Source organism: Phymastichus coffea, unplaced genomic scaffold (genome assembly GCF_024137745.1).
Source record: "Phymastichus coffea isolate CEN01 unplaced genomic scaffold, Cenicafe_Pcof_1.1 PCOF00036, whole genome shotgun sequence".
Taxonomy (NCBI): domain Eukaryota; kingdom Metazoa; phylum Arthropoda; class Insecta; order Hymenoptera; family Eulophidae; genus Phymastichus; species Phymastichus coffea.
This window is the reverse complement of record NW_026706847.1, coordinates 2,437,986-2,451,952: the sequence shown is the minus strand read 5'-3', so window position 1 is coordinate 2,451,952 and position 13,967 is coordinate 2,437,986. Positions and strand designations below refer to the sequence as shown.

General features: G+C 42.5%; 1 protein-coding gene across 3 annotated transcripts in view; it reads right to left on the bottom strand.

Moving 5' to 3' along the window:
• Positions 1 to 13,967, bottom strand: part of LOC131663608 (protein still life, isoform SIF type 1) — a 66,120-nt gene that overhangs the window by 44,983 nt on the left and 7,170 nt on the right. For all 3 annotated transcript variants that reach the window (XM_058934089.1, XM_058934090.1, XM_058934091.1), the window contains exons 2-4: positions 4,743 to 5,308; positions 1,232 to 1,413; positions 285 to 403 (exon numbers count right to left, since the gene is read on the bottom strand). In XM_058934089.1, coding sequence (XP_058790072.1) covers positions 285 to 403; positions 1,232 to 1,413; positions 4,743 to 4,915 — 474 coding nt within the window. In that variant the 5' untranslated portion in view covers positions 4,916 to 5,308. The remainder of the gene's footprint in view (positions 1 to 284; positions 404 to 1,231; positions 1,414 to 4,742; positions 5,309 to 13,967) is intronic.

The window sequence follows — 13,967 nt, the reverse complement described above, 5'->3', positions numbered from 1 at the left end:
TAACGCGCTTCTTATTATTTAAATAAAGTTATTTCGTAAAAATGTGCAAATAAACGAGGTTATTTTCACCTGGATCTATACAGCGCGTAGATAAATTTCAGCGAGTTAGCTGCAGACACCAAATAGCCGCGGTAAAGTTCGTAAATTAATTTAGCCAAAAAATTTGAACAATGTCCCTTCGAGATTTCACAAAATAGGTGTATATGTATTGGTGATACGAGATTGATCTAGTCTTCGTTTTTTACGTGTTCCATTGTAAAAGACATCGTACAAGTACTACTTACAACACATTCTCGGAATTGCTTGGCATCGATCGCACAAGTGAAATTTAGTCCCCAAGTGTCGTTTGTCATCGTGTCCTTCCAGTAGACAAAGCATTCTGACGCTTGACCGATTCGGGTTCCTGGAGGGAGGACCAAAAAAAATGCAAAATTAACAACAGCGCAGGCACGCTCTCCTGCTGTTCTTTCCGGAATACAACATTTTTTTGAGCTACTCTCGTGCTCGTTTCTCGAATCACATTTTACGGTGAATAAGAAAAAATCCTCATATTCGTTTTCCAGCTCAGGTTTCGAATGGCAATGGCAACTCAAAAGCTACATTTTCCATCATTTTTTATTTTCTTTTTTTTTTCAATCTTAAAATAAAAAATAGGTCAAGACATTTTCACATCAAAATCCTTCTTTTTTCCTCTCTTCGCAAGGAGAAATAGCACACGAGGTAAAATTTACAGAAGTCGCACAAGCATCTTGCGCGCCTCTCGCAGTCGTAATGTAAAATCCATAATGACGTTTATTATGCATGAGAATAGCTCTTTCCATTCATTAGAGTTTTCAATGCAAAGTTGTCGCGCAACTCGCCGCCAAAGAAGAAGCGGAATTCGTTCTCTCGCGTTTGAAAACTGTGAACGATGAAGTGTCCTTTGCGGAACAGCAAAATCTTGCGAAAAAAAGCTCCTTCGATAGCACTCAATTAGACAGTAGCAAAGAGCATTAAAGGGCAGCTGGCTGAGCGAGAAAAGAGGAGGAGAAAGGGAAGCTCGCGCGTCGTCAGTCTTGACGTGGAAGGAGGTAAAATGATACGCTTGTCGCTGCAACGGAGGATAATAAGAGGGAGAATATGCGCGCGCGATAAGCAGCGGCGCGGCGTGCGAGAGGGCACACGTACGATATGCAAGCAGGAAGCAGAAGATAAGCGACGCGCTGGATATACATGTCTCGTAGCGATTTACCGGGCTGCACGAGTCGCACGTCGAGGATCCTGTCGACCTGGCAGTTGTACGCTGTGATATGGAATATGGTCTCGGGCGTCTCCTGGATGCAGGTGATGTTAACCGGCACCAGATCCTCCGAGACCTGCTGCCATTTCACGCTGCCGGCACCGCTTGTCACGTGAAACACCTCCGCCCACAACCTGCAACACGCGCGAAAACAACGATCCGCCAAGATGCATTACTGCTCTCTTTTCTCCAGCTTCTTCCCGCTCTTTCCTCTCAACATCCTTTCTACTCTCCACTTCTTTCCTTTTCTCTTTACAACGACACTCATGCATCGCATCGAAGGCTCTTTTTCGAGCCAATTTTTCGAAACTTAATTCTCTTTTTTTTCTTTTTCTTTTTCTTTTTTCTGTTAAAATTATAACTCTAATATACCGTGCTGAAAAATCTGAAAGCAAATCTATGTTTCTGCGGAAGCTTTACGACCAGCTTGCCTGACTTTTTCTCATCGACGCGATCTAGTATTTCATCTTCGCAAGGATGCTTTCAAAAATTACTTTCGCGGAAATCTTTTGATTAGTCTTTCCGTTTTTTCCAACTCCAATTAAAAAGTATTCCAATGATTTTTTTAATGTCGTATAGTTCGCGTGCTCTTATACAGCAAGACAATTAAGAAATTCGAAACGGAAATTATTTAGCGATCAAATAGTCGAAAAAGCAATGAGTAAAATTGAAGGATTGGACAAATGATACGTAAAGGGAATTCGTCAATTTATGCGTACAATTATATAAGACACGTCTCCGGCAAATGTCTTGATTACAATAAACATGACTACGTTTCGCGACGTAATGCGAATTCGAAAACTTTTCTTATTGCCATTATTGCGCTCGTGTAGTGAAGTTCAAGGTACGTATACACGTGAGAAAATGCTGTCTAGCTCCGACAAAAAGTTTTAAGCATCCATAATGATCTCTTAAAACGAAAGCTCCTACCACGGTGAGAATCCCGTTCGATCGCACCGTAAAATAAACTTTGCTATCGAATATGCAAAAGAACGTCATTACACGGGAATATTCATGCGCAAGCGAGTCGAGTCGAACTGCATATGTGCGTGTATAGTTCGCGCGAGAGCGAAAGAGAACACGGACCTCTAGCCGTCCCTCCGCTATAACCCGAAGGAGGCTGCTCTCAAGACGTGGTTCGACGCGAAGGGATCTTGCCACCGTCACCTTTCATACGCCCAAACAAATGCAAATTCAGCGTGATTTTCGCCAGGGAGCAAGCTAGTGGCTTTGGAAAATGGAGTTTGCTCAAGACAAAAGCCTTCTCAACCAGCTCCGCGTCACGTCACGACCCCCTCTACCATTCGATCGTTCTGCTCCCTAAATTCTTGCAAAATTAAACGATCTTTATTATTTCAGTGACGCTATAGCTTTGTAATTGGATATCAGAGCCTCTCCGTCCTCTTTTGTTTTGTTTTTTTCAATTCCGATGCAAATTCTTTATTGAACAGATAGATGTCAGTTTGGTAGAGGCAAGCGACGATTGCAATCGAACAAGCTCTGTCCGTTAAAAGCAAATAAATTCCAAGCCACGGCTTATCGGATCAACTTGTGTTTGCGCACACCGACTCCCTGACATTTTGAAATTCAGCTAGCTTGCAAACTTTCAAGTTTATAATTGATGTAACTGGCATTCCCAACTTTACCATTTTCAACGTTAATCGCGCACTTTTTTCAGTTCAACGTGACGTTCGGCTTATAATTAAAAAGCGTTGTATTACAAGCCCGTGATGACTTTCGAAACGTTTTATTGAAAAATTAACGTTGGACATTAATATGTAGAATGAAGTTACTAATAATATAGAGCAAAAAATTTAGCAATTTTCGCACGTAGAACTCTAAAATATTCGGAGGGCAACGCGAAAGAGAATTGAGAAAAGCTTGCGGGTAATGATTTTTTATTTTCGCCGAAAAAAATCAGCGATATCGTGAAAAAAGAGCGAAAGCCGCGACATAGAAAGATAGCTGCAAAAGCCCACACTACTTTTCCACGATAAAGGCTACATATTCCACACGAAAGCTCTCTATTCATGCAAAGTGTGTGGTGTATAAGATGAAGTGAGTGAGAGAGAGAGATTAGATTAGATTAAACCATTTTTTTTATTTAGCCATGGGGTATAACCCCGTAGGCTTAGAGAGAGAGAGAGAGAGAGAGAGAGAGAGAGCGAGAAAGGACGAGATCTCGGTGTGGATGTATAACTCTCATTCTTTCGCGTGACATTGAAGGAATAAACAGCATTACACGTCGAAGAAAAAGAACATTTAAAGACTAGTCAAAGAAATGCACTTTTACGAGAGCGAAATTGGATTTCAGTAGCAGTTATCGTGTACACGAACAAATCGAATTAAGCTTTTGGAAGACGCGAAGCGAACAAATAAGTAAATAAATAAAGTGCTTTACGCCCGCATACGCTGATTTTTATTTGCCAAATTTATTGAAATATCTTTCGTTATGTTTTTTTGTTCGTTCCATTTATTCGACAGCTCAATTTGTTCTATCGCTTGAAATTTCTGCCACGTTCTCTTTTTTTTATATCAGTGAAATTGGGCTCACGCAAAAAGTATATAACGGAATTCATATTGACAAGCAAGCTGCTTTTTTCAGTCGTGTCTTTTTTGCACTCGATTTTTATCGAATTTTAACGAATGCGAGAAACCATCGTTTGGCATTTCGGATTTTCATTCAACAATTTTAATACTTTTTTTACGGGGTTTCAATCCCAATTTAAAAAGAAATGAAGCTAAAGCTCATACAGTTGAAAAATAAATTCATTCTTATCAAATAAAAAGTAGAAAAAGACCGTATTTTTAAAATTTCGGTAAAGATACTTGGGCGATACACTGACACACTGCTCTCAGTGTAGTCTCTTACCAATCTCAAGTGTAGTAGAACACACACATCGCTTAAATATTTTTAAAGCCGAGAAAAAATACGCAAATGGGACCATATAAAGACAAAACAAGTAAAGGTGAGTGAAGAATGGCGATAGAATGAGAATGACAGTGAGTACAAAAGTTGATATAATAATACTCTGGTAATCTCTGTTGGAAGTCATATATAAACAAAGCAAAGTCATATATAAACTGTACTTCGATTATTTCTTTGTTAATTAACAAAAATAATTGACATTCTACTGCAATGTGACTCTTTCTTTATTATTAGTATAATCAATCTACAGAAGCTCTCAGTAAGAGATAAATAAGAAAAAAACCATGCACTCACATTAGTAAAAAAAAAGCGAATGTACCTACAGTAGACTCATATATAAATGACTATACTAAGAGGAACTCTTGTCTTTTAACAGCGCAGAGTCCAATCTTCCAAATATACTCAGAAAAACGCAAGAAAGAGTTGCGAGAGAAATAATGGAGTAATTAAAAAAGAAGTATGAGAAGAACCGAGAATAAAGGAGGTATAATAATGGAAATGGTTCTGAAATGATTGTCAATGGATAATGCGCACCTCTTTCTCTCTCTTAAGCTTCCGCACCTGAGCAAGTGGCCGGTGTCACCTCTGCGCTCGCCCTGAGCAACGCCGCTCATACGACCTCGATTGTTCTGCTGCCACGGCGAGTCCTCGTACCTGTATCCTTTCTTGATCAACGGCGCGCAACTGCACGACAGTTTGTTACCCATCTTTTTACTATGACTTTTTTACCTCCTAGATACTTGTTTTGGATTTTGGAAGCCTTGTTTTCTTCTTTATTCAGTCTGCGTTTTTTTGGCCGCGACTCAGTCTCTCTCAGTATATCTTGTTTGCTTTGGCTTGGCTCTTTCGACCTTTGGCACTGCGGTTCCTCTCTTTCTCTCTCCCTCGTCCGCGAGTTGCTTTTTTGTTCGTTTGCTTGCTGATTTTTCTTGTTTCTTTTCTACTTTGGGGGCTGCGGGTGGTACGGGAGGGGAAGCACTGGATTGATGCTGGGACGATTCGGACTGAGCTCCCCGAGATCAGAGATGCAGGAGGTAACTTTATTGTCACATCGTCGCCAGCCGCTGTGCGCATCGAGCAGCTTTACTACGGCATGATGGCTGCAATCACAAATTATTTTATTAATCTTAACACTCCGACTGGTGTGCTTGAGTGTTTATTATTGATCGACGCGTAATTACGAAAATTAACGGATCGCGGGGATTACGCCCTAAATACGAATGCATCAATTTCATTGAGAATCGAATGTGAGTATCTAGCTGATTAATTCAGCTTAGGAAGCCCTATCGCGCATCGTATTACGCTCTAATGGCATTCAAAACGCAAATGCAACGACTAAGGCCTTGGTGTTTAGCTGTTAATCGAGCGAGTTAATTTTAATTTTCTTATTTTCAATCTGCAAACGCATTATTTATTCATAAAACCCACCGGATGGAAAATATATACATTCGCGACGATGTTCCGCACTTCTTGAGTATTAAATATCAAATATCATATTCATCTTAATTAGAAGATGTAAAGTCGTCGAGAAATCCGTCAAGTGCCTCGTTATCCTCTCTCACGTAAAGTTTTGTTATCTTTCAACCCCAGAAATCCACGTCAATGTTACAAGATAATGAAATATGCAGTATTGTTTTCTCGAAAACTGATACTTTTTCAAGCTCAAAGCTAATAAGCGATCCCAATGACATTTTAAATATTTAAAAAGCTACCCTCGTCCGTTCTACTGCTATTTCAGGACTTGTAACCTTATCGATATCTAGCAGAAGAGTCTTGTGATATGAAATCAATTTGATTCCATCAATTCGATTTTCGCGTCATTCAATTTCAGTTTCGCAAACGCCAATATAATGGCATAAAAATAATTATATTGATTTCCTCATCAGTCTACATTAATCATTACTATTTGGGCTATAATCAAATCAATCGTATATTCGAGTGAAGTGCTTTGTAACTGAGTTATTTATTAACATCAATAAGATATGATTATCAAGTCACTATGAAATTAACCGAACAGAGTATATCAATTTTAAATCGCACGACAATTACCAGCTTCAACATTGTTCATCTCTAAATGAATCAGAATGTATCGAGAAATAATTTGAAAAAAAAAAAAAAAACAGATAAAAATTTTAATCGTCTTGAAAAAGGAAAAGTAAAAATCTGTAAAGAGGCAAGGCGAAAAAATCTAGGCTCTGTGTTGATAGCATACAAATTCCTTGAAATAACTAGTAAAAAGAATCCTCGGGCTACACAAAGGAGAAAGCCTCGACCCCTCTCTCTTGCAGTCACAAAATCCGGAGTCAAATAGAGCCGCGTAAGTAGTCGCGATCCGCTTGCGGTCAGATATTCCACTTTCCTTAAGTGGTAACGATCGGCTCGCGACAAGCAAACTTGCGGTCTACGACAAAAAGAAAAGCGAAAGAAAAAAAAAGAGTTTTAGAGGGTAGGATAAATGCTCTCAGCTACATGAGGGAGGGGGGATCATTATGTTCCGCAAGCCAGTAGTCAAAAAGAAAAACAACCTCGCGAAAAAGTGTTAGAAGGTCGTCGTAGATGCATCAGTTGAGAATACTAATTAAATCGTGTGACTGGTGGGAGGCCACTTGTTTCCAAGAGAAATACAAAGTTCGCATAAACAGAAACAATGTTGCGTATTTTATTTGGTGGGAATGTCAATAACCCCAGACATAGTCTTGTACGGCTGCTATTAGGCAGATCGATTTCTAATAAAGTTTACACGTAGAGCAGCAGAGAGTCGAGTATGAGTCTCGAATATAAAAGGAGGCGTTAATCACAATCACAGCGTCACAATTTAATAATAGGAATACAAACGCGCTCGAGCGACAAATTGAGTGGAAGCTAGCAGAGCGCGATTGCAGTAGCAGCCCTGACTGCGCGTCATCGCTGGAAAATCAACGGCCTCGGACGCTGGAAAATCAAAGCCTCCAACACATTAATCTAAAGCTCGCGCGCTCCTGTCAAAATTAGCAATAGACCAAGTCAATTTCTCGTATTCTATATAAAACGCACGTATGGTCAATGTTATGGAAGTCGATCCTTCCCGATAGCCTGGCGCCCTTTGCAGCGCGGATAATCGAAATCGAATTTACGTAGTATACGGGACAACACAGCGATCGCCGATAACTTAGAAAAAGTCTAATTCGATTGATCGCGTCGCCGAGGCCGTAGAATGCCGAGGAAAAAGAAGAATATATATATATATAAATCGGGAACGAATATCTGTTATACATGCTACGACGATTTTTTGGCTGCGCTTTCGGGTCCATTGTCAGCATGCTTCTTCTCCTTTTTTTTCCAAAAGAAAAAAGAAATATTAGCCTGCGAGCTGATTTCCTTTTGTTTTATGGTCAATGACGTAAGACGCGTATCTGCATTGTCTATTAAATCGAATGAGCTGCGTATATCTCTTGCATGTTTTTTTAACTGTACACAACGCCGTGACAATTAACGCAGTCGATTCTGATTCGCACTTGCGTGAAAATTCAATTGGTGATTTTTAACAAAGATGACTTATTAAAACGCGGTAATTAACTTGGGGTTTGCTCCTCGCTTGAAAGGGCCGTTTATTAAGCGGCTCTAATAAAGCGCCAAATTTCCAATTTCATAATAATAATCCTGTGAGCACCGCCGACATTTAGAAACACACTTGCTATGCTACATCCCTTCTTTTTAATCAACTCGCCCAAAATGCATGCTTCTTCCGCAGTATTTTTAAAAAATAACCTTGCATTCCTCGCAATTATCCAACTCGTAAAATAACCAAGTTTACGAGTTTCCTGAGAGAGAGAATTAGAGAAAGAGAGAGAGAGAGAGAGAGAGAGAGGGAGGGAGAGAGTATGTCAGAATTAAAAGTAGTGGGGGAAAAAAGGTCCGAATTACGTCTAAATTCTGGGGGAGTGGCTGCATACTGTGCTTCCGCAATTTGCCGCCGCCTGAAAAAATACTGTCCCCCGTAGAAGAGGAGGAGGAGAGAGGAAAGAGAAATTAAGGAGAGAAAAGCTTTTGCTATTGGAGAGATAAAATCTGGTTCGAATCCAGGTCACAGTCCTGCGAGCGAACCTCTCTCTCTCTCTTTTCCTAGCTACAAATTACGTAATGAGAACAGCAACAGTGAAGCGCCAGGTACACGACAGCGAAGAGAGAGAGAGAGAGAGAACAATTACCGGCAAGCGACAAAGGAGTAAAGTTCTTCGCTAGTGTTGCTGGCAAATCGTGATTATGCGCCGGGCTAAGCTCGCACAACTTGTGCATTTTTCTCAGTCAACGGAGTTTGATATACATCCCGCAGGATGGTCGATGTTGTCAATTGCTAACCAGGTTAGCATTTCAACGAAATTCTCCGCAACGGCTAAGATTCCGGTGGTATTTTATTGGACGACTACCCCCCCCCCCCCCCCCCTCTCTCCCTGATAAACTTGTTAAACGCTGCGGTGTATAATATATGAAGGCACTTTGCATGTTAACTTGGCCTGTAACCACTGGCGCTATGTCGCATATTCGCGCGCGAACATTGTACATAGAGCACTGTTGCCCGGTGATGCTTTCGCAAGTGTATAATAAACGCCATTTGATTTTGCATCCCTGATGCTAAGCAAATTCGCTTTTATTTAATGCCCTCCCCCTCTTTTACTCACGAAGCTGCAACGATGCAGACGATATTCTTTCAATTGTATAAAAACAAAACTGTCAAAGACAAAAGGCAATAAATTCAACTCGGCTGATGAGCAACTCGAGGCTCGTCCAACAGTCAACGAGAGTCGACCTAATAATAAACACGAGCGAAAGTGAAATGAAAATCCGTCGGCGCGGCGGTGCATTATCGAAAGTCGCGGATCGATCGCCGTCAAACTATATAGACGTTGCATAAACAAAGCCGCCGCAGAGTACGTATATTAAGCAAAAAGTCGATTGGTAAGAGCGACGATCGGCCTTCTATCGAGTAGCGAAAATTTGGCCTTTCTCGCGTGTCAAAGTTACTCTCGTCTTCTCTCTAGGCGCGCGCGCGTGCGTCAGTCCCTTAACGACTCTGCGTTACAGGGCGACGACGAAAACGAGGTCAAAAGCCTCGGCCTGCCAAAGTTTCTAATGGGACTCGGGCTGTTTGGACATGCTGATGACGACGCCGATGATTCCTCGCGCAGACGTGCGGCAGTCATCCCGCTGCTCGCCGACTCGACTTCGCGCGCTATAAATAGGGGGCGCTTTAAAAGTGGGGTGTGGCCGCCGCTCCTCCGCGCGAGATATATCCGTGGAGCGAGAGACGCGGAGTTCAAGGTGAAATTGCATTTTCAACTTGTTGATGTGTCGTCATTGTGTCTAAGAGAAATAAAAAAGGCCTAAAGGCTTAACGCTCACTCCTCCTCCTCCCCCTCTCTGCCCGACCTCTATGCTTTGACGTCGTCCCTCTGTGTACCGTACGAAACGAGAATAGAGTTGACGAAAGGTCAAGAAAAAGAATAAAGAAGAAGAGGACAAAAAGCTATCTAACTTTTTTCATTTCCTAAGTCAAGCTCGAAAACTCAACTCTACTCAATGCTTTTCTCCCTCTACCGCATGCCCTTCTTTGTGGACTCTAATTTTTATAGCTCGTCGATTTACATCCCTTCGATTCGTGTAAAAATTCATTTTTCTTCGCTTATTATACACGCGAGAGAGAGAGAGAGAGAGAGAGAGTGATGGGGGGGGGGGGTCGCCTCGAGAGTGCGTATTTATAATTTAATGTGCGCGAGGATATTGATGATGCTTTAAGTAGAAGAGGTCAAATACGCGATAAGACGTATCCCGCCGAGGAGCGTACAGTGCATTTTTATTTTGCCAAGAAAAAACAATGAAAAATCCCTTTCAACCGTATATAATTGCGAGGCTCTTATAATTGTGAGGCAAGCGGTGATCGCGCGAGCGCAGAGCGAAAACATTTCAACGCCGCCGAAATGTATTTCGCGCTTCGGCTTGCTCGTGTGCTCGCGGGCATATGTGTAACATTTTCGCGAAATGCGCGCGCGCTGGCAAGACAATCGTTCGGCGTGCACAATAGAGGAGTTTTTCGCTTATACATTAATCGAGAGAGTGGTAAATCTTTTATTTTGTTTGCAACTCTCTTTCTCTCACTCGGTCTCTCTGTCCCTCGATTCTAAGCTAATTAAACAAAAGAAAATTCATACAAACTATGTTAAAAAGAGAGATTGCCAGAAACAATGCTGAAACGGCGATTCAATGGGCTCAAATGAACAGCGTTCGGGATGAGGCAAATGATGACAAAACGAAAAAATAAGAAACATTGTTCGCCGGCATTTATACGTTTTATAATTATTCTACTCTGCGCTCTCGCGACGGGCAAGCAACGTTAAATTTATTGATATCAGCTACTGTTGCTGCAAAATTAGAAAACTTGAAACATTCGCTCGTGAAATACTCTTTTTTTTGCCAGAGGAAGAGAGAAGGAAGGAGGGGATAGGGAGGAGATTAAAAAAAGTTGTCGCAACTATTCAAATATTGAAAAGAACGAGCGCGCACCAGTGAAATCAGCGGAAAAATGTTATCCGGCAGTTTTCAATTATCCCCGAGGAAAGGACTAAAAATACTTTGTAATTAAAACGGCTCTTCAATCTTCCTTTCTCTCTTGCCCTTCTCTCATTTGATCCCCGCGCGTTCGTTAAATTAGCGTTTTCTCTCTCTCTCTCCCTCTCATTCTCACGCAAAAGAAGAGAGTTGAGCTGGCCTCTCCGCTGGCGCGCCACCGCGAGAATATCAAATCCCTCGGAATCGAAGCGTCTCTCCCAATAAAAAGCTCGTCGCGCTCTCGCCCACCCTCGTAAAATGGAAACTGTGAGTGAGAGACTTGTAGGACGAGACTGATAAGCTCTTTCAACGCTGCTGCCACCGCCGCCGCTGCCGCTGCTGCTGTTGGCACCACCCCACCCAGTTTCGACACCCAGCTAATTACGGTTCTGGAAATGCACTTTCCACAGGGCTTACCTAGATATCGTTTAAAAAAAATCTGATCATTTCATTCGGTGCTTAATTATCGTACTCCGTTTAAAAAAAAACACACATACCAAGTGATTGCCCCGAGAGAGGGCTGGAACCTCGTATATGAAGCCTTCAAAATTAATTCATTATGATATATATATATATATATATATATGTATATAAAACTTGTGCACGTGTATACATCGCGGAATGTATTCCGCGACGTATAGGAGTATCAAATTGACCTAATTAGCAAGCGCGGGCGAACTAATAAAATTATTAAAAAGAAAAAAAGGAAGAACGTCCTCTCCGCGCTCGCTCCTTCAAATATTCATTAGCGCACGAAGGAATGAAAAAAAAAGAACACGCGCAAAATAGAAATGATCGTTTGGAGGAAGGCAGCGTTAAGATAAAAGAAAATCCATACGTCCTCTACGTAAACCGGAATTTAGGCATAACAATTCGCCACGAGAAAAGACGATGCGGAGGAAAAGCAGGCCTACGCCCCCAACTCCCGAGGAAGGACGTCGAGAGCTGTCGGCTTCAAAAACGCATGCATGGCCAAAGTACGCGAGATGAAAGAAGGCCCGAACGTGAGAGGAGTGCGCCGGACTTGGTGATTACAACTGCCGAGCAGCTTCCATTGTTCGAACGTCTCACCGCTCTGTATTAAACATTAGAATTTTTTTTTTCCTCGCGTGGATTTCTTTCCTTTCCTCTTAGTTCGCGCATGGTCGCAATCTCGATAATATTTTGGGGATGCGTACAATAGTTATTCAAGTTGGAATAAGCTCGCAATCTCGATATCGTTTTGGGGATGCCTACAATGGTTATTCATAGTTGGAATAAGCTGTTTTATCAGAGAGAAAGACGACTAAAATCGCAATGGGCTTCGCGTCAATCAACTGTCAGAGACAACTGCAGTTTTCGCTGCAAAGCTGATTTTCGCGTGGCTACAGGGACTGTAGTTGTTTGTAGTTCGTGGGTAACTTGTTCCGTTTGACGTGTAGGTGGATTGGAATGAAATTGTGTTTTTTTTTGTTTTGTTTCATTTTTAGCGACTCAGATGACACGAATGAAGTGAGAAAGCAAACTTTCGTCGTCTAAGCAAAACCATTTTATCCTGTTTACGCATCAACCAACGAAACAATTGAGCAAAAAGAAATTATTCAATCCGTCTCAAAGCTCGATAGTAAACTACGCGCGTGCGCGTGTGTGTGTGTATATATATATATATATATATATATATATATATATCGTGGATAATTATCCGTCGACAGGGAGCGTGCACGCGAGCGACATTCCAACCGAAGCGCCAATCAAAGCTGCATAAAACGTAACATAACAACGACGGCAAATAAACACGAAGCTCGCTCGCGTAGCAGCTATTTCCCTTTTCATTAATAGCCATCAAACTGTGTCGTAAAAGAGCTCGCGGCTAAAATTTATGAATGAAACTGGGAGAAAGAGCGACGTTGTTTTTTCCGCACGCTGCTCACGTACTGTACGTCGGAGAGATGGAGATGAGAGCAAGAGAGAGAGAAAGAGAGAGACGCTCGTTTTACATTCACGATGACGCGCTAAAAAATGATGAACTCGATAAAATCGAACGGACGCTCGATAAACAAATGAAACGGCGCATAATTCTCTCGTGTGTTGTCGGGACGACAAACAAGTTGTCATAGGTTTTTCGCAACTATTTTAATAGCGTTGCTCGTGGCGGAGCGAGCGCAATGGCGTCACGGGTGCGCTCAGCTTTCTTGCTTTGCCAAGCGCGCCCAGTCTACGCTCCGGCACAGCAGTGAGCGCGAAAAGAGCGTTCTAAACGCTATATCGATTCCGAGCAGCCCCGCCGATGCAGTTATATGCGCCGACCCAGCCGCCAGCACACCAAGGAGCGACCCCCTCAACGATTTTCCAGCTGTGAAATCGGGCGCGAAACCGTCGAACGCGCCGTCTCTCTCTCTCTCTCTCTCTCTCTCTCTCTCTCTCTCTCTTTCTTTCCTTTCGCCCCTTGGAATCTCGGCATTTTCTATTCTTTTTCCTACCGCGATCACGTGAAAATCCTCGATAAGGCAGACTTAGCAAGCAAAGCACGCAACTAAATTAACGGTTGATTCGTTCACAGCGAGGATAATTATTATTTTTGTCTTTATAGCACGATGTAATTCAATTAGGAGACGAGGCAGGCAAAGAAGCGGCACTGCCGAGAGTTCGTTTCGAGAGCGAGAGAATATTGCAGGCGCGACTTTCAATCGACTAATGCACAGCGCCGCTTGACTACACGCGCTTTTCGTTCGGTCACGAGCCTCCCGTGCGCAATGCCACTCGCGTCAATTATTAAATCGTGCCTGCGACGACTGCTACTTACAGTCCATATTTAATGCACGAGCGTGGGCCCAAAGTGGCGCGCGCACTCCGTCAAGCGCGGCCGAGAATTGGCAATCCGTAAAAAATTCACCACGGCGAAATAGGGGGAAATCACTTGCGAAGGCGAGGGGGTGGGCGAAAATTGACGCGATTGCCAGCGGCGCAGAAGCATACATCCGCGTCTCTCGGGGGCAGGCCGCGCACAGGCTATAGGCCGAACTATAAAGAAATGAAAACTGGAGCTATGGGACTTGTCTGCGGAGTACGACGCACAATCTGCCTTCGTATTATTTTCTTACAAAAAAGAAAGAGAGACTCGAATTTCCTCTTTTGCTTCAATCGGCTCTCTCACTCGACTCGCTCCCTCCCTTGTCACCGGCATTGTTTGCGCTATCT